At 38.0% G+C, this 24,823-nt stretch overlaps 1 protein-coding gene across 7 annotated transcripts in view; it reads left to right on the top strand.

Moving 5' to 3' along the window:
* Dlg2 (discs, large homolog 2 (Drosophila)) overlaps positions 1–24,823 on the top strand; it is a 1,447,312-nt gene that overhangs the window by 1,269,773 nt on the left and 152,716 nt on the right. For all 7 annotated transcript variants that reach the window (XM_013013991.1, XM_013013986.1, XM_013013988.1 and 4 more), the window contains one exon: positions 20,620–20,734. In XM_013013991.1, the coding sequence (XP_012869445.1) occupies positions 20,620–20,734 (115 nt within the window). The remainder of the gene's footprint in view (positions 1–20,619; positions 20,735–24,823) is intronic.

Here is a 24,823-nt window from a genome sequence, read left to right as displayed (position 1 = left end):
CTTTTGAACTTTTCTGCTTGTCCCAGACATATACTAGTTGTTGCAAATAAGGGAAACCATAAGACCTATGTTTCTTTGGGCCTGGCTTACTTCACTTAATATAATTTTTCCAAGTCTTTCCATTTCCTAACAAATGGGGCGATGTCATTCTTTCTGATGGAGGCATAGAATTCCATTGTGTGTGTGTGTGTGTGTGTGTGTGTGTGTGTGTACACACACAGAATGGAATTTTCTTAATCAGTTCATCTACTGAGGGGCATCTGGGTTGGTTCCATATCTTAGCTAGGTAAGTAATGCTGCAATAAACATAGTTGTGCTGGTACTTTAGTATGGTCTTGTTTGTGATCATTTGGGTAAATGCCCAAAAATAGGATTGCTAGGTCATACTGCTTTCCAAAGTGGTTGAACAACTTTATACTCCCCCCAACAATGCAGTAAGGTTCCCTTCTGGCCACCTCCCCTCCAGCATCTGTTGTTATTAGAGTTCTTGATTATAGCCATTTTAACTGGCATGAGGTGGTATCTCAATGTTGTTTTGATTTGCATTTCTTTTATGGCTAGAGAGGTTGAGCATTTCTTCATGTGCCTATTGGCTATTCTTATTTCCTCTTCAGAGAAGTTTCTCTTTAAGTCTTTAGCCCACTTATTTATTGGGTCGTTGTTTCTTTGAGGATTTGTTAGGGGATTTAATTTTTTGAGTTCTAAGTATATTTTGATTATGAGACCCTTGTCTGTTGTATGGCTAGTGAAAATCTTCTCCCAGTCCGTGGGTTTTCTATTGATCTTGCTAGCTATGTCCTTTGCCGTGCAGCTCTGCAGCTTCATGCAATCTGATTTGTCCAACCTTTCTTTGATTTGTTGTCTTTTTGGGTCTCTATTAAGAAAATTTTGGCCTGTGCCAAGGAGAACTTTATTAGATCTTCCTAAAGGAAGATCAGCCTTGGAAGAGGTGACAAACAGTGCACACAGAGAGTTTGCCCCCAGGTGGAATTAACCATTATTCCTATATAGCGACATTAAAACAATACTTAGCACACAGCTACATTCTAAATTTACAAATGAACCCTGTCTATTTTATATATATCACACCAGTCCTGGGACCTGAACATGGGGCCTGGGCACTGTCTCTTGAGTTTTTTGCTCAAGGCTAGTGCTCTATTACTTAATCAGCAGCTCTACTTCTGGCTTTTTGATAGTTAATTGGCAATAAGAGTCTTACATCCTTAATGAAGTCTTTTATCATTGAAGAGTAAGCAGGGATGAGTCTTCATTTTTACTTCAGGCTAAATTTTGTTTTTCTCTGCAGTGGACTCAATACTTTAACAAGACTACAGGTGATTGGGCCAGCACAGGCTGAGTTTGATAATATGTGTGAATCTGAAGTGGCTTGTTTTTAGTTGTCTGCAATAGTGCTCACACCCTACTATAGGTCATCAGGGCTTCCTACAGCCACAAAGAAGGACCTCAAGTATCCAATGTGTCTTTAAATTCCTGATCAAATCCTTTGTGTCTGGAAACAGTATTTCTCCATATCCCTACTAGGACCAAACAGCATTATATATTCAGCTTCCTGGGATATTCTCTTTGGTCAATAAATTAATTAGAATAACAAGAATACAGTAAATATTTTCTTCTCCATTATCTTCCCTTCCTCCAATTCCTCTTTCTCTATTGTCATCATCATAATTATCACTAATAACAGAATGACTCTATGAAAAGATTGTGTCAAAAATATAAAGTTATCTTAAACTAGCTTTGAAGGCCCTCCCAAACCCAGATTTAAAAATGAAAAGGCATGAACAATGTAGTCAACAGCTATGTTGGAGTGAATATGAGGAGGGCAGGCATTGTACAGGTAGTTGCCACTCACTGTTATCTTGTAGCTGTAGTTGGCATTATTTCCAACTCAAAACCATTACAACCCATAGCCTGACTTATGAAATAGAAACACTTATGTATAACTACTTAAGAATAATAATAAAAATAATAAATAATTGCTTAAAAGGTTAAGAAATCCACATTGGTTACCCCAGCAGTATTGCTGATGTCTTACTGGGATTTATTTTGGCCTCAATTTTAATGGTCTCATTCAATTCAGTTGTTATTTTTTGAACATATTTTATGTAGTAGGGACTTGTGCTAAATGCTAAATATACTAAGTTGTTAAATAAGACATGGTGCTTTCTTCCATGGATTTTTAGACTAACATAGGAAATGGTAAAATAAGTATACAAAATATGTGCTAAATGTGATCATGATTAGTGTGAGGTTGAAAGTAGGATAAAGAAGGGAATGATTGGGTCTGGGAAGGTGGCTTAGTGGTAGAGTGCTTGCCTTGCATGCATAAGGCCCTGGGTTCGATTCCTCAGCACCACATAAGCAGAAAAAGCTGGAAGTGGTGCTGTGGCTCAAGTGGCATTCAAGAGACATTCTTGAAATGCTACCTGAAACAGAGTAGGAGAAGAAATCCTCGTTCCTCCCTTCTTCCTGAACTTGCTGGCTATTGGAGCCTTACAGTGGCTGAACCTGACCAGAAGCTGGTTTCCCAGAAGCCAGTGTTCCCAGGAGTCTAGTAAATGTGATTGGCATGGAGTGAACCTTGTGATAAGTGGAAAAGTAAGGGAATTGGAGAGAAAATGCATGCAAACTAAATCTTTAAAAAAGCTATGTCAGAGTTCTTGCTAAGCAGTAATTAGTTGCCCTTGCTTTATCCCTTTAAATTTGCCTAAGTATATAGCTATTCCCTGGACTAAAAACAATTTCCTCACTCCAAAGGCTCCTTTTACCCTGAGTCATCAATGTTGGCATTATCTATTATATATAATTTCAAGATTGCTTTCCTAAGCATGCCTTGGAAGTTCATAGCATTGGGAGCAAATAGGATCTAGAAAAAGCTGGGAGGTATTGGCAAATATTGGCAAGTATTTTTGAGAGATCTGGGTCAGAGAGCAGAACAAGCAAATGGAAGGCCTGACAGGAGAAAAAACATTCCTTGGCTTCACAGTAGATTTTGATGAAATGCTAACTATCCCAAATATATTTTTAAAGTCACTATGGTTCCTGTGCTTATATGCTGATGCTTTAAATACCCAACTTGGCCCTATTTCTATGGAGTCAGTATTGTGCCTGCCCTCTAATCCAAACGATTACCAGACCCATGACACTATCCTAATAGGATTTGAATTTCACAGTAATCTTCAGCACTCCAGTGAGTTTCATTCATTATGGCCCTCAATGGAGATGCAAAGGGAACTTTCCTATCTTTGCCTCTGAGAAGCAACAACAACTCATCCTTCTCCCTCCCCCCCCACCTCCCCTGCAATCTTCCTCTTCCATTCTTTTCCAACCCATCCTCTTCCTATGTAGGTATATACAAGGAGCTCCTCTGCCTCTTCACCCTACCCCATAGCTTTGATATCTGGCATAACTACAGTGTAATATTAAAACTAGAAGGCACAGAAAGGAGGCTACACTTCATAATATTTAGAGGACCACTGGGGACTGAGGTTGGTGGTATTGGTTGGGTAGTAGTAATAATAATATCTATGTATTCACACAGTGCTTGTATACTTTCATCCTTTTCTTCCATAGCAGGAGTTCTATTAGCATATTTCTCATTCAGTCAAAGGTTACTAACACTTCATTTCTGTTTGGTGATTCAAAAGCCAAAGCCCTTATTATAGGCTCTACCTTCTGTTTTCTCATGGAAGGACACTGACATCAAGTGACCCATCAAAAGATGACTCAGTGGGGCTGGGAAGGTGGCTCAGTGGTAGAGCGCTTGCCTTGCATGCCTGAGGCCCTGGGTTCAATTCCTCAGCACCACATAAGCAAAAAGAAACAAGCTGGAAGTGGCGCTGTGGCTCAAGTGGTAGAGTGCTAGTCTTGAGCTGAAGAGCTGAGGGACAGCACCCAAGCCCAGAGTTCAGGCCCCACGACCGGACCCCCCCCCACTAAAAAATTTGACTCAGTCCACTTTGCCCTGCACTTCCCATGGGCTGAGAGAAAATTCTCCTCTTCAGTGACAGAAGAGACATGAACCTTTGCCCCCACACAGCTGCCCCCTTTGCTTTAATGTGCTTTTCATTACCCATGTACTAGTTGTCTTTGCACCCAATGCTTGCCCTTCCTTTAAGATGAAGTCTAGGTGTTCCTCTTGAGTACAACTTCTTTGTACTTTTCAGACTGGGCTGGGTCATGTGTACTGCCACAACCCAACTCCCTATTCATGAATATAACAAACACTATTGGCTGTTTACTGGTCTCTTTTCTCTCATAAACAATGAATTTTTTGAAGATAGGACTTACATTTTTAAAGCCATTATTTCTATTCCCAGCCAACTTTTAAGTAGGTGAATACGTGGATTCATGGAATTATTCTGTAACAACCTGGGAAGGCTTAAGTCAAACAAAATTGAATGTAAGTTATGAAAGTAAATGAATGTTAGCTCCTTTGGAAGTGATGTGTGTATTCTGCAGATGTCCCACCGTTTGAAGATGTAGAACTTGTTCTGATGACAGAGCTTATGTTTGAATGACCTTGACAAGAAAGACTAATGGCAAGGAAGCACTGAGATTAAAGTTAATAGAGTTAAATATAAAATCTGAGTTTCTTGTTAAATGTGCCAGTTTAATACCTACATAAATTTTCATTCCCTTTCAAACCTCCACCAATATAACAAGGTATTTAAAGTAGAAAAATACAAGGGGATCAACACAACTCATATAAGCAGTATGAACAAAACTTGAGATGTTTGAGCTGCTAGAAAGCAGATGGGTGATTGGAAATGATATAACAAAGCTAGGAAAACAGAGATTCAGAGCCCATAGAGATATGAGACTAATGAGACCTACAAAATTCTGGAAGGACTTAGGATAAGGAATGAAATAACAGGAGCCCCATATTCCTTCTTGATCTAGATAACCATTCCCACTCCAGCAAATGTGTGCTTCCTCTTCAATAAGATCGACCTATGTAAATGTATAGCATCATAGATGGACCCTAGAGAAGGTAAAACAATGCACAGAGTACAGAGATGTTAGAGAAAATATGTGGAGAACTGTAACAAAACCCTTCCTCCTACCTCATATGCCACATTCTTTCCCTTCCTTTATTCCCAGAACCCCTAAAGTTGGCTTTGAACTTGAAAGAAAAAATGCTAAGAACATCAGAGCAAACAGACCTGCATTAAGCTGAGACACAGAGAAATCTTGGTATTTCCCAAAAGAACTGTCTCCAGCCTGTCACTAGTTACGGACATTCACTAATCAGTGATCTATGCCTAGGAACACAACACTTCCAGGGCTCCTTGCTACTCAGGAGGCTGAGATCTGAGGATTTGGGCTCAAAGTCAGGGAAGTTCAAAGAGCAGGAAAATCTGTGAGACTCTTATCTCCACTTAAATAGCAAAGAGCTATAAGTGAAAGTGTGGTTCATGTGCTAGAGCACCAGGGACAGTGGGCAAGCCCTGGGTTCAAGTCTCAGTATCTGGATTGGGGGGAGGGGTAAATTCCCATCATGGATCAACTAAAAGACTGCTAAAATAGCTCCAGAACTGGGCTTCAGTCATCCTATGTCTTCCAGAATTTTAGCCTTTCACTGTACACACCACAGATCATTGACCCAAGGCTCTGTGTTAGCTTTCTGATCCTCATCCTCACTGTCAAGATTGGATCCAATTGTACAGCCACTCCTAAGTCACCAAGGAAGCTGCATGGAATTTCTCTTTAAATTATTAATCAAGAGAGAAGGTAAATTTACTTGGTTCAGCTCTAGAGGAATCAATTTTCCCTAGCATAATTTTTTTTACATAAAAGTAAATTTTAATGATTACTCAGCTCATTTTTCCATGGGTCTGGAGGATGGAATGATTAGTTAGTATGTGTTGAGTTGTTGTTACAGGCCAGCCTGTCTCTCTTGCTGTTCCTTAGGCCCAGGAGCCTAAGGAATTTACAAATGGCTTCAGTTAGGTGGATTGCTGGTGGCTCACCTGTAATTTTAACTGTTCAGGAGGCTGAGATCTGAGGTTCAAGTTTTGAAGCCAGTCTGGGCAGCAAAGTCTGTGAGACTCTTCTATCCAGTTAACTAGCAAGGAGCCCAAAATGGAGCTGTGGCTCATGCAGTAAGAGGATTAACCTATAGTGAAAAAGCTGAGCAAGAGCTTGAGGTCCTGACTTCAAGCTCCAATAGTTGCACAAAAATAAATAAATAGTTTCAGTTGTTATATATTCCCTCGTATACCTACCCCTGGAATTAAGCCTGGAACAACACCCCTGGGTCAGAATGTCCCCTTTATCTTGATTTGTTGCAACATGGAGGCTGTGTCATATTTATTTATTTATTTTTAATTATTTTTTATTGTGAGAACACCGTACAGAGGAGTTACAATTACATGGGCAAGATAACAAGTACATTTCTTATCAAGCATTGTTGCCTCCTCTTTGTTTCCCCTTCCCATCCCTTCCCATACTCCCTTTCTCCACCCACCGGGCCTTCCCCCCCAACCAAAGTTGTAAAGTTCATTTTTCGACATAATGACTTGTACATCTCATTGTTGCAATGGGTCCACCTGTATCCTTAGTTAAACAATTTGTTTTTTCCCTTCCCCTCCACAAATTATACCAACATCAAATACAGTGAAAGCATGGGTTATACTGTGGGGGAGGGACATACAAAGCAACAAAGAAATAATCTTATAAATATGTTAGAAACAATTGCATGAAAAGAAAAAAAAGCAAAAAACATTTGAATACTTATCTTGAGGCTGTGTCATATTTAATTTAGCTCCTTTCTGTTCTCAATTGCACACACCAAAAACTAAAAAAACCATATTGATTCACATATGTTACATTGAATTATTTCCTCTTCTCCATCTTCACTTCTCACCTGAACCCTTGCAAAGATATTTCTAAATGTCCTCCATATTTCATTTATTGTTCATTCTTTCCATAACAACTCTAGTGGCTAAATGATACATACCATTAAAAGATCCTCAATGATCTTTGATTAGAGTATACATTTTTTTAGCAAATCTGTACAGGGGACACTGTAGGATTTTTTTGGGGGGTGGGGTCCTGTCATGGGGCCTGAACTCTGGACCTGGGCGCTGTCCCTCAGCTCTTCAGCTCAAGGCTAGCACTCTACCACTTGAGCCACAGTGCCACTTCTAGCTTGTTTCTTTTTGCTTATGTGGTGCTGAGGAATCAAACCCAGGACCTCATGCATGCAAGGAAAGCGCTTTACCACTGAGCCACCTTTCCAGCGCATACTGTAGTATTATAGTTTGTCTTTACTTGAATAATTATTCCAAGTAAGTGTACATCTAAGGAAGTTCTTTCTCATCTTTTGCAAAAAAAATTGGAACTATATTATAGAAAAAATACTAAAATTTACATAATATCTTTTACTGAGCTATGGAAATAGATAAACTGAGCATGAAATGGTTAACAAACTTTACTGAAGTCGTTTTCTTCTGATTCTGTTGAAGCTGTGGGTAAACTTCCATTATAAGAATTTTCTAGTTGTAAACTGTAAAATGTAAGCTTGCAATATTAAAGTAATAAATAGGAATACTTTTTACTCTTGAGAATAAAAAAGTAATCTTAGTCTTGAAATAAAGCCTGTCTATGTGATTTTAGGGTTTAGAAGTAATGTTGAGAAGGAAATTAATCATTCAGTCCATATCTCTGGTGGTTCTTTCCTTCACCTCAACTAAAAATTAAGTATTTTAATGGCAGAGCTATGGAAGAATAGAACATATTTTTCAACTTCTTAGCAAATGCAAGGTGGATTGCTCACTTCTCCATCAGGATCAGTGAGGGACAGTCCTGTCAACAGCCTCTTATTCCATCAGTCACCTACTACATGCCTCACACATCTCAAGCAAATGCTGACAATTACTTGTATGTCTGCTGAGTGCTGCAAAGTGTAGTTGCACTTAAAGAAAGGACTCACCATAACTTTGATGCAGTGTGTGAAGATGTGATGATGTAACCAAGATGATAGAATGAAAACTAATAGGAAAGGTATTCCAGGCACAGGTAAGAGCATGCATAGTGAGTTGGAGTCACATGACAGGTGATCTAAGAAAATTGTCAATCCTAGCATCTCAGTGAGGCACAAAGGAGGATGACTAAGAAAAACCTGAGTTTGGGGAGGTAAGCAGCGGTCTTTGGTTATGTCCTGTTAAGAATTGTAGACAGTATGCAAATTAGGCTCTAGAGTCAGTTCTAGAATTAATCTATGCATTGCTACTACATTAGATAGCAATAGGGAAGTTCTTTAGTGCAGGGGACCTTATTTTAATCATCATAGGACTTGTCTGTAGTACAGGAATTTGTCTATTTTTGCTGTGCCTACTTTACTCTGTGGAGGTCAGGACTTCGTTTGACATGGATGAGGGTACCCAGGAGTAAGAGCCAGGAGGAGTCGGATTCTGTCACTTCCAGGCTGCCGTACTAAATCAAATTTGACAGTGTGGTCCGTTTTTAAAGTTAAAATTTGAGTTCAAGCCCAAGACCAACATAAAAAAGGACATCTTAACAACAGAAAAAAAGGTCAAGGCACAATTCAAGGAAGAAAATAAGGTACAGTCTATGACCATCTGTACATTGAGATTTTTGGTCAGTTCTCATTCTTGGTCTTTTTGACTCTGTGTAACCACTGTTGAGATTCCTTACATTCACTTGTTTCAGGAGTTCAGGGTTGTTAGAGGTGGGATATACTCTCTCCTGAGCTCCTGCCCTCAACTCTGGAAAGTTTTCATTCGTGCTAGTTAGACCAAACATTGCAATACGAGTCTTTCAGCCAGCCCCAAAGATGCACTTCCATAGTCATGGAAACCTCCCTGAGAGGTTCAAGTCTTCAGCACAGAATCATTCTCATGACATTTGTAGAAGTTTTCATTTTACAGAATGTATCAGAGAAACCAAATAGGGTTTTCATTTTGATTCTATCAATCACTTATAAGTAAGCTAAGTGTTTACTTAGGGTGAGCAAGCCAGCCTGACATGGCCATGAGAAATGCAAGAGCAGTCAGTCATTTGTAGAGCAGAAGGGAATAATCAATTTTATTCAAACCTCAGATACATTGGCCAGCTTCTCTGAAACTCTGTTTCTTCAGTGATTTCCCCATTGTGTTTCTCTTTGTCTATAGTGTAGTCTACCCTCCCAGGTAATATAAGTCTCATGAAGCCATACAGGGATAGATCCAATAGGAATATCACAGAAGCAAAACATTATTGCCCTTCAAATCACACTCAAAGGGACTTGTATTTCTATTTTGTATTTCTGCCTATTTCTAAAGCCAGAACTGCTTTATCTTCTTTCTCTACTCTGATCTATAATTAGCAAAAACAATTACCCTTTTCATTGGGCACGATTGAACTGATTATTATTGCAGAATGCAAGAAGCTTGAACATTATTATTTTAGCTCCTAGCTCCATGATTTTTATACAAAAGGGCAGGACAAATCTAGCAAAGATTTAATGTTTGTATTTGCCAAGGAGAGTTTTCTTATCTGGCTGAATGCTAAGTACCATGCATTAAATTAGAAGGCAGAGGTCTTCTGGTATATCACCAAGAGCTATGAATTACAACTCAAGCCTGTGCTGCCCATCTCTCAGCCTTTTACTAAACCTGCCAGCAAAATCTGTAGAGAAATTGTCACTGGCAGCAAGGCCCTACGAATCTCTAGGTTCAACCATCCCCTAAAGAGTTTTACTTTACTCTCATGTATTGTTTCCTATGTAGGTTTATTTCCACAGTTAAGACACAGATGAATTCTATTGATTTTGAGATAATTTCAGATACTGAAGAAGTATTCTTCTGAACAGGTTGGAACTTTAAAAAAAATCTGATTCTACCAGAATGTTAATTTTTTATTATTTGATAAACTGTACCATTCAGCTTATCAAACATTTTGATATCTGTTTCTTCATTTGGTCCTCACAACATCCTAGTGATATAAGTACAGGATTATTAGTAGTATCTCCGTCTGGTAGAGAAGGAATATAAGCATGAAAAGATCATACTTTTTTCTTTCTACTTATTGAAAGCCCAGTGTATTCGTGGTACTATACTATGCCATGTATATTACAACTTCTCAAGGAATCAGATTGGGTTTTTCTATTATACAGAGAAGAAAATCACAACTTAGCCAGGCTCTGGTGGCTTACACCAGTAAACCTAGCTACTTAGAAGCCTAAGATTAGAAAATCACAGTTCAAAGCCAGCTTGGGCAGAAAAGTATGAGACCCTATCTTGAAAATAGCCAGTATAAATGCAGGTTAGAGGTGTAGCTCAAATTGTAGAACACCAGCCAAGCAAGCAAATAAAATAAGAGCCCCGCAGGGTTTTGAATTCAAACCCTGGTACTGGTCCAAAACGAAAGTTTTATTTAGGTTAAGTCTTGTCTATATCTAGCCTGTGTAAAATGGACATTGCAAATTGAGTAAACTTAGATTGATCTGAGAGCCTGTAAAAAAAAAATGAAAACAACTTATTACAACAAACTACTCCCAGTTGCCCAAAGAAACATATTTTGCCAAACAATGAAACTTTCTTTATTTTATAATAACTCTGGTAATTAGTAAAAAAAAAAAATCCGCCATATTGCTAAAGATATATATCCAGCTCAGGGATCTAGAAACTATGTAGTCCTGCATTTATCAAACCCCTGCATTTAATCCCAGCGCTACAAGAAAATCTGCCTTTGTGGCTCTATAAAAGAAAGCTTGCATTTAGCCAAATTGAATGTGATATATCAAATTTTCAGTGTTAATACACATTGTGTGAAATAACTGATTGGGGATTTGGACTGTTACTAGACTATAAAACTTACTTCACTTCACACATTAAAGAATTCCTGAGTGTTCGGCTGAAATCTCTCTAACACTTCTCCAGCCAAGCTAAGAAAATTATTCCAGTCAAAATAAATGACCTCAATTCCATGTACAAATAGTGGCAGTGGTGATGGTCATGATAATAAAGGAAGATGACACCTTAATTCAGTGTGTGATTAAAATTTATTCCAAAAGGTTGTACTATTTAGTAACGCCTGGAAAAGTATAGATCAATTTTCTTTCCCTGAAAGTCTTCATTTAGATTACTCAATGCAATAAACATTTGTTTAGCATTTACTAACTCATTACTATGAGGCAAACTGTGCCAAGTGCTTGGAATAGAGGGGAAAAAATGGCATTGTCCTTGATTTCCTGGTGTCTCTAACAGAGTTCATAGTGCTCTGCATCAGAAATGTACAAAAGATGTATGCATCTTCTTTGTCCAGAAAGACTTGTACAGTTATCTGGAATTTCTGGTTAAAATTGGATTCTGGTGACTTCAGTTTATACTATGTTTGTATCTCTCTGACTCCTAATTTTTTCTTCCTCTGTTTCTGATTCTTTAATGCCCAAACCTTCTTGCATGTGCATGCACACGCGTGCACACACACACACGCACACGAATCTGAAGTAAACCAGGCAACATCTGTAAATCTTTAGTAGTGGAAAATTCCATGTCTTCTCTTTAATACAGAAAGGTGGCTAAGTTGGCAGTAAAAGTAAAAGGCTAGTAAAAATCCTTAGGCAAGAATAACCAGGCTGAGATATTCTTAAAAATCGTTCCAGTGGCTAGAGGTCTAAGTCCTTGGCAGCAGATGAGCATTCCAATGCATATCTGAAAAAGGAAACCGACCTCTAAGGGAGGCCTTAAACACAGTTCCCCTCGTGCCTTCTCCCCCGCCCCCCCCCACCCCGGGGTTTTGCATACTTGAGAAGGGCTGGAAGTGTCACGTGATACAGACTGCCCCTTTCTATGTCTGTCTGGCTCTGAAATCTCAGGAAAACTAAAAAAAAAAAAGAGAGAGAGAGAGAGATGGTATTTTCTGTGCTCCAAGTAAATAAAATGACTTTTGAGTCAGCCTATGCAAGAATTTGGCCAACTCTTGATTTTTATGTTTGAGGTGAAACCAGTGACCATTGGCTGATGCTCATAGGTGCAACTATTTGGTTAAGGGTATCGGGGGGGAGAGACAGAGAGAGGGGGAGAGAGACAGAGAGAAAGACAGAGGGGGGAGAGAGAGAGAGAGAAGGAATTTGTGATTTTCTACATTGAACTATTCTTTGTCATATGATGTTGGTTATATGATTTTCAACTTCCTGTCTACAGTTCTGCTTATGAAATCAACATGATTTTTGTGTCCAGTTACTCAAAAAGAAATGCTCTTTAAATTTTATTAATTGATGGTATTTAAAAAATATTGCTTAGAATGAGACTATAGTATAGTCAATATTCAGAATAACATTATATAGGGGCAGCCATGATCTCCTTATTTTAAAAATGAAGAAACTGTGCTCTTGAGAAGATAAAGTATTTTTCCAGTGTCTCTGGATGCAGGGCCAAAAGCCAGAAGCTCTATTTCCAGGGCACTACTATGTAACCCTTGTTGCTCTTATACTGTAAGTAACCTAGTAGGGATGGTTATTGTTCTTATTGTTTGCTTGTCTGCAGAGAATTAACCTGCCCCAATCTGTCATTGAAACCTGGGCCTAACTGCATTGACTTCTTCCCCACCGAAGGCAAGCTTATTAATAACCTGTTACTATCTAGAAACCACTTGGTATACCTCACAGAGAGTAGGTATTTAAATAGCACACAATCTTTTTTTAAGGTTTTGTTTTATTGTAAAGGTGATGTACAGAGGGGTTACAGTTACATAAGTAAAGTAATGAGTACATTTCTTTTCAAGCAGTGTTACCCCTTCCTTGTTTTCTCCAGCTTTCCCTTCCCCCCTCCCCTCCCCGCAAGTTGTGAAGTTTATTTCCAACATAGTGTCTAGTGAGTTTTGCTGTTAAATTGATTCATCCTTTGTCCCACCATTTCAGTGACTCCCCTTCCTTTCCCCAAATCAGATAAACTTATAACTCGAATTTTCTTTTTTTTCTTTCTTTTTTTTTGTCGGTCATGGGGCTTGAATTCTGGGCCTGAGTGCTGTCCCTCAGCTCTTTAGCTCAAGGCAAACGCTCTACCACTTGAGCTACAACACCACTTCCTCAAATAAACAAAGGGTACCAAAATCAGAAATAGTGACCACAAGGAATAAACTAGAGGAGAAAAAAAAATGAAAGACAAAAGAAATGACTGCAAACAGCGTACTATAACAAGAAAAGAAAAGAAAAACAAACACAAAAACAAACACCATATCGTGGAGATCATTTTGATTGGCATCATTTTATGTGGTTGTATACATATATACATAGCTATTGGGCTATTGTGATCCTCTGCTAGGACTATCCTAAGTATATACAAATACCTGCAACAAGAAAGCAAAAAATAAGGCAGTTATACCTAACCTTGGAGGAAAGTCCTGGCCAGTGGGTTTGGAATCCCTAACCATTAGTAATATATCTGACATAATAAAACCTTGAAGAAATGTTGCTACATAAATGAAAGGTTGCTTTCCCAGAAGATATAGATGCATTTACAGTTGCTCACAATACCATATCGCCTCCCCGCTATATCTTCTCTGGGTCCTGCAGCCATATCCAAGTAAATAGTGTGATCTTCAAATAGAACACACCACTGACAATTATCCCAGCCCCACTTAAGGTGTCTCAGAGCTGAAACTTCCTCAGCTTATCAACTATACACATCAAGAGTGTATAGTTGAGATCTGTCTGCTTAAAGCACATAGAGTGGACAGCAGGTAGTCTCTTCAGGCTGGATCCCCTGTCGTGCTCAATCAGATAACTTAGCAGGAAAGCCACTTCTGTCACTTGGATGTGTGGAGCCCTGCACACAGCCCAGACATTTTACCAGGTGTTAAAGTTGTGCCCATGTTCACCAAGAGCTAATAAGAAAAGGGTGCTACTGTCACCCTTAATGACACTAAGCTCCTGATGTGCATTTCTTCCTCCTAGAAATAATGTTTTGTTCTTCCTCAGACTTCAATATTTAATTTGAAAGATTATGATTTAAAGTGAGTCTACTTTTTTATTTAATTTTGCATTGTGAGTATAGAGGTGATGTACAAAATTACGTAAGTCAAGTAGAGTACGTTTCTTTTTGGACAATGTTACCCCTTCCCTCACTCTCTCCCAGTTTTTTCCTCTCATCATCACCCACAAGTTGTATAGTTCATTTTCAATGTAACGTCTAGTGAGTACCATTGCTGCACTTGTTCACCCTTTGTCCCTCCCATTTCTGTGTAACACCCCTTACCCTCCCAGAGACAGAAAAACCAACAAATAAGACAAAAAGGAAAGAAAGCAAACAGGGAGAGCGTGAAGGGAGGGGTGACATTGTCTAAAACAAAAGGTATTCTTTACCTGATTTATCTAACTGTAACCCCTCTCTACATCACCTTTATAATAACAATAAAAATGTAAGAAAGAAAACAAAAACTGCAATAAAGAAAAAACACCTCTTGTTTCCATTCCCTGGAGTTCATTTCAATAAATATTATTTTATAGGATCAGAGGCACATAGGTATTGCATCTTTGTGTTCCTCTCCTAAGAGTATCCTCCTTTGGTCTCACTGTGTGTGAATGCGTAGAGTCTTGTATAATTTATCAAGTTCCTGTGTATAAAATGACTACTTTTTTAATTATTTAAAGTTAGCATACATTATTTGTACATTATCCATACAGACATACAACTTACACCATCTACCTCAAATCCTGTATCACTTTCCCTTATTCCCTTTTCCCCTTCTTAAAACAGTTCTCACAGGTTTCATTGTTCTTCTCATATATGCATATGAAGTACTCTGACCATATTCTGCCTTTTTCACCTTCTTCATTTACTCCCCACCCCTCCAGCTGATATCCATGCCTCCAACAGAGCCTATTTTACATCCCTCTCAATAACATCTACAATGCTTCATGAAAAGCTCTCTTTCTCTCTCCCTCTCCCTCTCCTTCCACCTCTCCCTCTCCCTCTCTCTGTCTCTCTGTCTCTCTGTCTCTCTGTCCCTCTGTCCCTCTGTCTCTCTGTCTCTCTCTCTCTCTCTATCTCTCCCCCCCCCCTTTATGGCAGTCTTTGGGGCTTGAACTCAGCCTGTCCCTGAGCGATTTTTACTCAAGACTATCACTCTACCACTTGATCCATAGCTCCTCTTCCGCTTTATTTTGTTTTTGTTTTCTGCTTAATCAGAGATAAGGGTCTGAAGGACTTTCCTGCCAAGGGCTGGCTTTGAACCACAATCCTCAAATCTCAGTCTCCTCAGTAGCTGGGATAATAGGATTATAGGGTATAGGATTATAGGAACTCGAGGATCCCCTTAATATTTGCCCAGCAGGTATCAAGTGTCCCAAACCTTAGCCTTCTGAGACTCATTTCTCTTGGACCTAGCAGAGACATCAATTCCTACTGGATAGGGAACAACTATACCTAAGGATTCTAGATATGGACCTGAGTTTATTTTACTTGATACTGAAAGGGCTTACAACTTTTGCAAGAGATGAACAAGAATAGTTTATGAATCATATATGAAAGTAACAAGAATTAATCATCATTGCCCAAAAGCAATCTTTCAGATCTATGAACTTGATGATCTTCTGGCATATTTTGAGATAAGTATTATAATTATTATTCTCATTTTACTTATTAGAAAATTGTACCCAGAAAGGTTAATAATGTTCACAGTGCCGTATAGTTACTAAGTGGCATGTTAAGAACTTTTCTCTTATTCCTACTTTTAAATTATCCTGAAGTAGTTGTACTAAGGGGTTGCAGTTCAGCATGTCAGTAATAAGTACTGTGCTCCTTGATCAATGTCACCCCTTGAACTCTTGCATGTTCTCTCTTATTATAACCCGTCATATCTCATTGAAAGAAATTTAAATGAGAAAATCTAACTAAGAACAACTGGATTTAGATATTCAAGAATGTAGAGGGATCCAGGTTTTGGTGGCTCATGCCTGTAATCCTAGCTACTCAGGAGGCTGAGATCTGAGGATCATGGTTCAAAGCCAGCCCAGGCAGGAAAGTCTGTGAGACTCTTACTTCCAATTAACCACCAGAAAACCAGAAGTGATGCTGTGGCTCAAGCAGTAGAGTGCTCAGCTCACCTTGAGCTGAAGAGCACTGGGACAGTACCCAAGCCCAGAGTTCAACCCCCCATGACTGACAAAAAAAAATGTAGAGGGGAGAAAAACCTAGCTTGCCTTTCATATACAATGAGGAAAGATAATTAGCTAGAGGAAATGTTTCTTGAAACTCTTAAACACTTCATGCATTGGTTTTCAGTGGGTTGGTTCTTGATACAAAAGAAACCTCAGTAAATGTAAACCAACTTGTAACTCCAATTTCTGCAAAGCAAGACACCTCAGGACTATCACAATACACTTCTGTGTAGTGTCACATTCTGAACCAATTTCTTTCAGGCTCTTTTAAGTTCTAATCTGCATGCAATGTACCAGTAGAGCCCTACATATACAAAAGGTGGAATGATGTACCCAACGCTTGCCAAGCATGGAAGAATAAATCATCTCAACTCTTTGGGAGCTTAGAACATGACATAGAGAGGCCTAGTACACACAATCAGTGGAGTGAAGAACAAGATGTCATGAGATGGTAGCCTTACATGCTAAAGATTTGTGGTGTCAAATACTTACTGGGATGGGATAGAAACAAAATGACTCGACAGAGATTCGGAGTTGTATGTCCAACAGGCTGTGACTTTGTTGAAGTTTCCCTCCCATAATATGTATTTCCTCTTATCTAAAAGAAATATTTCAAGTGCAGGGCAGAGAGCCTTGATCACAGCAGGTGTCAGTGAACATGAGTTCCTCTTTAAATAATGCATTGGAATATTTAAAAGTTTTACTTAAATATTTGCCTGAGGTTTGGAATCCTGAAAGAGTATTAGGATATTGATTGAAAAGTGTTTCTGAGGGTAAAACATAGATGGGGGAATGGGGATGGATGTTAGAATTGGTTTCATAGGTTTTAACTTGTTAAATATGTGGTTTTCAGTACTTTTAAAATGTAAAGAACACTTGTATTTCAAAGTCCACGTAGCTGACTTCCTATTTATTACTAGAACATTTCTAACTATAAACACTCTGTGATCGAGAGACAAGCAACTTCTTAAATCTTGTTTTTGTTTTGGTAAAGTGTTCTAGTTTTCAAAAAGTAGCAGGGTGTTAAGTACCTATACGCACAGATTTGTAATTAAGATGATCATCAAAATGGGGAAGTCAAAAATAGAATGGATTCCAGACTAAGAAAATACAATAGAAGCCATCCACAGTGGGGAATTTAAACACAATGGAATATGATTCAGCACAAGCATTCCAAAAGTACAACAGAAAATATTTTAAGTATCCGATGAGCCATTATAGTACAGAAAATACAACTTACCCTTGCAGTGAATGTACTGTTGTAATACTTCAGTAAGAATTGTCTATCAAGAGCTTAACAAAGGGCTGATTGTATATACGTTAACATTCCATTGCATGACTTTAATGATGGTTTTCAGTGTACAGCATGGTCTAGATGAGGAGAGAAAAGCAATTGTACAGAGATCAATAGAAATGGTCTCAAAATCTGAATACTAATCCCTAGCAAAGGTAGTTCTAGGATATATGTTCTTATAATACAAATCATAACATTACAAATGGGCCATTTTGTACCTGTTGCCATTTTGTAACTGAATTATCAAATGATGATGCTCACTGATGATTCATTTTCAGAATGTTTATAAACACTTATTGTCAGACACTATTAGGAAAAGGGAAATCCAGGAAAAGGAAGATATGACAGGATGTCCCAGGAGAGAGCCTGGACAGCTGCACAGAGAAATGCAAGTTTGGAAGATAAATCCACATCTGTTGCAAATTAGGCCAATGAGACAGGCATGGTTCTAAATTTGATGCTTAGGGGTAGATTTAGGGTTGGAGGTTGAAATTTCATCATGGATACTGAAATCATTGAAGGCACCAAAGTTGTGAAGGACAGTCCTTTATCTCCAGAGAGAGATGTGCTGGTATACAGGGGTGATACGTGGTTATCAAGTAGCAGAACTGCGCAGAGATGAGAGGAAGGTTAGCAGCTCCTGCTGCATCCATGACTATGTCATTTCCTTCCCTGAGAAATGCTAAGGAGCTATATGGTTTATATGCAGTGTTAACCAGTACTTCCAATACCATTAACATGAACATCTACACAGACAGGTGTTTATGAAGCAGAAAGCTGGACACACATAATACCCAGTGATATAGAAACTTAAATATCATATTCTAAATATAGAACACAGGAAGGCTATTAAGATAAATGATATTTATATAGTTGATAGAAGCTAAGAGATGATCCAATTTATAAAGGAGTAAAACCACTTAGATATAGTATCATGTGTTTCATATATATGTATATATATATAGTACATGTTTGTGTTCACATACTATGTACACATAGCCACACATCTGTGAATTGATGCAACCCCTAATGTCCCTCTAGGCTAACCTGTAGGGAAGGGTAGCAGTGAGAAGAAGGCAGAAGAGATCAGGACAACAATCTTTATTAATTTCTTTTTACATATCAAAAATTTTTATGACATCCATGAACTTTGTTTTGTACTTCAAACAATGAGATAATGCCCCCTAAGTACTGGGCATAATGCCTGTTATATAACCAGCAGTGGCTGTTAATGGATTCTTCTGGGTAGAATAGGACTTGTTCAAAAAGACAATAGCTTAATGGCTATTATAATAAATGTTCTCTCTCACTAGTAAAATGGAATGCAATAAAGTTAAGGTCAGTAGATTTTTGTTTAAATATGTGTTCTTCTTATTTAAGATTTAATTATTCAAAGCTACATTTTAATAGGAGGTCCTTTAAATAATACACTTAAGTACTTGAAATTGCCAGCCAGCTATTATGTCCTTATAGTAAAGACATTAACTTTTAAATATAACATTTAGAGCTTATTATATTTTTGTTGTTTATGGCTTAACATGAGTACCAAATCCTTTAGGGTTTAACGTGAGTACCAAACCCTAAAATAATAAACACTATAAATTGAAATAAAATCAAGTTTGAGGAACTTTCATGATAACAAATTTGATACTTTCTAAGTTGATTATCAATTTACTTATCCTTGTTTTCATGAAAAGTTGTTAATAAGCTGAATTGAAAAATGAAGCGGTTGTGAAATATAGAGAGAACTGCAATTAAAATACTTCATGATGTGTTTCCTTATGATTAAGAATCCTTTATGAGTTCAGTAAATATTTTTTCATAGTTATTTGTGGGTCATTTAAGTCTCTCACCTGCTGGATTTTCCTAAAGGAAAAAGAACTGAAGTGGTTCACGCCTATAATCCTACATACTCAGGAAGCTGATATCTGAGGATCATGGTTCAAAGCCAGCTTCGGCAGGAAAGACCATGAGACTCTTACCTCCAATAAACCACCAGAAAACTAGAAGTGGCACTGTGGCTCAAGTGGTAGAGCACTAGCCTGGAGCTGAAGAGCTGAAGGACAGTGCTCAGGCCCAGAGTTCAAACCCTACTACTGCCAAAAAAAAAATTAATTTTCCATGACAATTGTGTTAATAGTACCTTTAAACCAATTATTACATTATTATTAGAGTGACATGAAAAAAGTATTTCGCTAATGGCTAACAATAAAATATCTATATTTTACCTATATTTCCTTGATTTTTTAAAGGATAATTACTAAAGTTGAAACTTTTCCAAAATATATTTCCTATGAGTAATTTTGGCTTATTTTTTAGTTTCAGCCTTCTAAAATTTAATTTAAAATTATTTTTCATCTTATAATTGATGGTATGTAGACAAAGTTGTGTTGTAAATTGAGGTATTATCCCCAGTGATCAACTTCTAGCAGCCCCCAGGCCAGGAGAGGGATGACCTAGTTTAATTGTGTTTCTTACCGAATTTGTCACCAAACATCAGATTCTCTGGTTTACCTGGCTGAGAATAACTAGAGACCCTTTTCGACATACATGGAATTAGGAATTCTATGGACTTTTCCTCCTTTAATATAATTTTGAGATTATTATAGCCTCGCATGCAGTTGTAAATGGATAATTCAAGGAATTTATGTGTCCTTTATTCAACTTCCCCTATTTTTTCAAAATTACAGAACAGTATCATAATCAAGATATTGACCCTGCCACACATCTGTCAATCTTAACTCGGATTTTCTTTTTACTTGTATTTGTGTGTGTGTGTGTGTGTGTGTGTGATCATGTGTGAGATTGTATCTGTCTGTCTGTCTGTGTCTGTGTCACATGCAGATATCTATATCAATGACTGCAGGCAAAAGAGAGCTAACTCCCACCAGCAGGAAGATACTGTATATACTGTTTATAACACAACCTCTTCCTTCCCTTTCCATGTTGCCCCCTCTGTAGTCTTCCACCATGGACTGATGGACCTGTGTGTTCTCAGTAATTTATGAGGAGGAACTGACTTGTCCTTTTTCTCTGCTGAAAGTCTGTGAATTGAAGATAATAAGTATGTACTCAGCTAAAATTGAGCTTCCTCCCTGGTGTCTGGTGAAGACGCCAACCAGAGGGAAACTAACTGGCTTGACCTCCTAATTCTCTGGAGGCATACGACTAAACTCGCCATCTTTGTTTTTATTTCCAGATTACGCTCGATTTGAGGCTAAAATCCATGACCTACGAGAGCAGATGATGAACCACAGCATGAGTTCCGGTTCCGGGTCCCTGCGAACCAATCAGAAGCGTTCACTCTATGTCAGGTAGACAAGGGAAATCTGGTTTGGGCAAAGAAAGGCTGTAACTTATGGAACATGATGTCTTAATTGGTTTCTGCTCATCAGTATGCTACTGAAAGACATTCTGCTGAACCGTTTTGAAGAATTAAAAAATTTTATTAGGTTTAAATTACTTTAAATTTGCCTGCTTTTGTTAAGTTTTGTTTTATTGTTTGTTTGCAACAGTTTCACTATGTAGCCCAGTAAGATGGCCTTGAATTTTTTATTCTCCTGCCTCAGCCTGGGTTTGGGGAATACAAGCACGCATCATTCTTTAACAGAATGTAAGATAATGTTCTTAGCATAGTTTTCAGTAAAGCTAATGAGAAGAAATCATCTCCATTTCTAATCAATCTTGGAACACATGGACCAAAACCCTGGACAGTTCCTAATTTGCTTGATGTTGACTATGTTAATTTTGGCCTAGTGATGTAAAATCAGCATTATTCTTCTCAAGAATTATGGTGGGTTTTTATTTTCTTCTGAGTTTGAGTGGAAAGACTTTCTTCTATGGGATCTCATTGTCAATCATTTCTCAGATCATAAAAGTTCATTACTCCCTTGCCTATAAATTAATGTTTCTCCTTCATTTGCTAGAAAACAAAATGACTGACTTGAAAAATGTTTAAAAAGAAAATCCCTGTTCCTGTTCTTTGGTCCCTGTAGTTACCTCTTGAGTGAGATCTATCACATTGAACTGTAACATGCAGATTTTCCTAGCACCCGCGTCCTACATTGCTTCCAACTGTTATCAGTGGAGATAGAAAACTGGTGCTAACAGGGAGAAAGTGGTTGCCCATCTAGTGGTTAAATATATGTACATGCTGTTTGGAGGAATCCTTTGGATTCTCCACTTCCTGTTGTGGCTCCAAATTCCATCTACATCTCACTGAGAGCTCATCCTTCTCTCCTAAAATCTCACTTCCTTTTTCTTCTAGGAAGTCATGTTATAGGTACCCAGTGATGTACTTGAGTTAAGCTTGTCCTTAGCTCCACTGAGCTATAAGATTATTGTTCCTGTGTATAGGAAGGAATGCTAGGGCCAAGAAGGGGGCAGGGTTCCAGAAGGCAGCACTCCAGGGCTTTCATCTATTGGTATCTCTGACAAATGTAGGATTCCTTTTTGAGTGAATTTCAGTATCTTAAAAATCTTGAAAAAGAAAATAGACCACTAATCTTCCAGACTTGGCTAATTGCATTTCAGAGTTACTTGGATATACTTCATTGTCATCTATGAAAGATTCTCTATAGGGACTCAACCTAGAACATTTCTTGTAGTGACATGACAAATCTGATGACTCTTTCTGTTCTCCTTACTTTTATTGTATTGATGGTATTCATGACACACACACACACAAAATACTTTTAATTCTTGAAATGTTTTGCTTTTCGGTAGCAAATAGTGATAAGCCTATTGGGCTAATGTGATAGAGACAAATCAGTTAATACAATTGAAATGGTTTTATTGAATGAAACTAGGAGGAAACATTATGCAGTGGCATAGCTTATTAACAATAGAATGTATTAAAATATTGTTAAGTACTAGAAGAAATTCAATGGAAATACAATGATAATAGCTTTTAATTAAGTTGCAGAATATTGGGAAAAATAAATTCAAGACTAAAATATTATGTAAGATACACACATGTATTTGAAAATAAATTCAAGACTAAAATATTATGTAAGATACACACATGTACTAATTAGAATCAAATATTTATGCACAAAACAGCAAATAAAAGTATAACAAGAAGAGAGGAAGACTTACATTGTTATCTGGAGACTGTATTAAAAGGAGATTTTTTAAAGGAGATTCAAATATACATTCAAAATTCGTCAAAGTCCTACAATAAACAAATGTTACCTGGTTTTTCAAATGTTCATTTGCTAAGATATAGCATCTAGAAAACTGATGTCAGCATCTAAATAACTCTACAAGACATACAATTGGAAGGAAGACAGGTTATGCATACTGTAAGCTCAGAAAGGACGAATCTACAGTGCTCCTTCTCAAGCAGTGTGATAACATAGAACAAGGAAAGAAGTGAGAAAATGAAATGACTCAGAAAGCCTTAAGTTACCTTACCAGAAAGAATTCTATTGGTTTCCATCTTTGTCTCATTTTATTTTGTAATACCACTTTGGCTCTGGGTTTTTTGTAGAGTGGCTCACTTTATCCAAAACAGTGGAATAGGACCAGTGCCAGCTGGTTTGTGATTATTTTAGAAAGTCAACTACATGCTCACTCAAAATAAATTTGTAGCAGAGTTTGTCTTAATCTATAAATATAAGATGATGAGCATGTCTTTTAAATCTGAAAATGATGTCTAGGAGTATTGCCACCTTCATTTCTCTTTAGCCATCTGTAACTCAAGGTCTTGAGGGACATTTAGCTAGCACTAAGTCCACTGTGTAATTTATAGAAGAGGAAACTGAGGCTGCAGGAGAGAGCATATTTGCTTGGGATCCCACAGCTGTGTATAGCAGGGTTAGATTTCAACGCTTCGAGTAAATCATTCCACCTCTGGGAATGGATCTGTAGCTGTGATTCCCCCAGCTGCTTCTGTCAGTGCCACGTTGGAAACTTTGGGTTAAGAGATAGGATAACAGAAGAAAAATTCAAACAGAAATCTCTTGAGGGCTTTGCCAAACAGGATATAATATGCTACAGGACATATGGGCTTTCTTGGGTTATTAGTGATATTTTTACACAAAGCCAAAACCTAAGTCAGAAGCAGCCTTTTTCTTCTATGACAGTTTATCTGACTTAGTACAATATTTGACTGCAACTGCAAAACTACTCTTTCTTTCCCACTGGGGTGTCTCTCTCTCCCTCTCCCTCCCCATTTCCTTTGCCCTCTATCCCTTTTTACATCTTTCCTCTCTTTTAACTCTCTCCCCCCCTCTACCTCTTATACTCTCCCTTCCTCTTTCTTTCCTCTCTTCCTTACTCCCTCTTTTGCTTTCTCTCCCTCCCTCCATATTCCAAACATACAAGTTCTCTTCTCTCTGTTTCTGTGTCTCCCTCTCCCTCTGCCTCTTTCTCTCCTTGCCTGCCTCTCAGCTCTGGGTCTGGGCCATGTTGGAAATGTACATCTTGTGAAAATTTTTCAGAAGCTGGCTGCATTCCCCTGCTAGAAATTCCTCCTATGTGGTAGCGTTTGTTTGCATGAATTCTTGAAGGGAAGAAAAGGTAATCTGCACTGAGTCAAGCAGTGTTTTGAACTGAAGGCAACTCGCTCTATTCTCCCACTAGCTGTAATTGTTTTCCTTCTTTTAATATTTTGTGTGAGGTGCTTAAAACACTTTTGTACTGCTATGAAGGGATTTTTCACTTTATGTAGATGTTCTATGAAAATAACTTGGATATGTTTAGTTTGATGAGCTATAGAATTTGATATTCGCTGTGACTTGAAATCTATAGTGTATAATTTTTGAAAAGGCTGGGGAAGGCTCAGTGGTAGAGTACTTTCCCAGTCTGTATGTGGCCCTGTATTCTATTCCCAGCACCTTAAAAAGAAGTAAAGTATTAAAATGTGAATACATAACTTTAAAAATGTTTCACAAGTACATCATCAGTTCATCAAATGGACATGCATTGAGTCACCTGAGCTGCTGAAATATGTTACATGTCCTTCTAGTCCACTCATCCTCTAAACTATGTTCTCCCCCACTGAATCTGGTCAACGTGAGCAAGGCTTCTCCTGCTTCTAGTAGGGTTGCTTCTTTTTTTTAATAATATTTCTTAAATTATTATTTTAAATCATTATTATTACAATTCTGTAAGTCAAGTTATGAGTACAGTACTCCTTAATCAGTATCACTTCTTCCATTATTCTCCTCCTTTTACCCCTCCAATCTTAATCTTTTTCTCTTTTATGCATCTTTTATTGTTATTATAAAGATGATATACAGAGGGGTTACAGTTATATAAGTCAGGTAAAGAGTATATCTCGTTTTGAACAATGTCACCCCTTCCCTTTCTCTCTCCCAGTTTTTCCCTTCCATCCCCACCCGCAAATTGTAGAGTTGATTTTCAACATAGTGTCTAGTGACCACCACTGACGTATTTGT

Source organism: Dipodomys ordii, unplaced genomic scaffold (assembly GCF_000151885.1).
Source record: "Dipodomys ordii isolate 6190 unplaced genomic scaffold, Dord_2.0 Scaffold22, whole genome shotgun sequence".
Classification (NCBI taxonomy): Eukaryota; Metazoa; Chordata; class Mammalia; order Rodentia; family Heteromyidae; genus Dipodomys; species Dipodomys ordii.
Note: the sequence above shows the minus strand (reverse complement) of the source record. Positions and strands in the feature narration are given on the sequence as shown.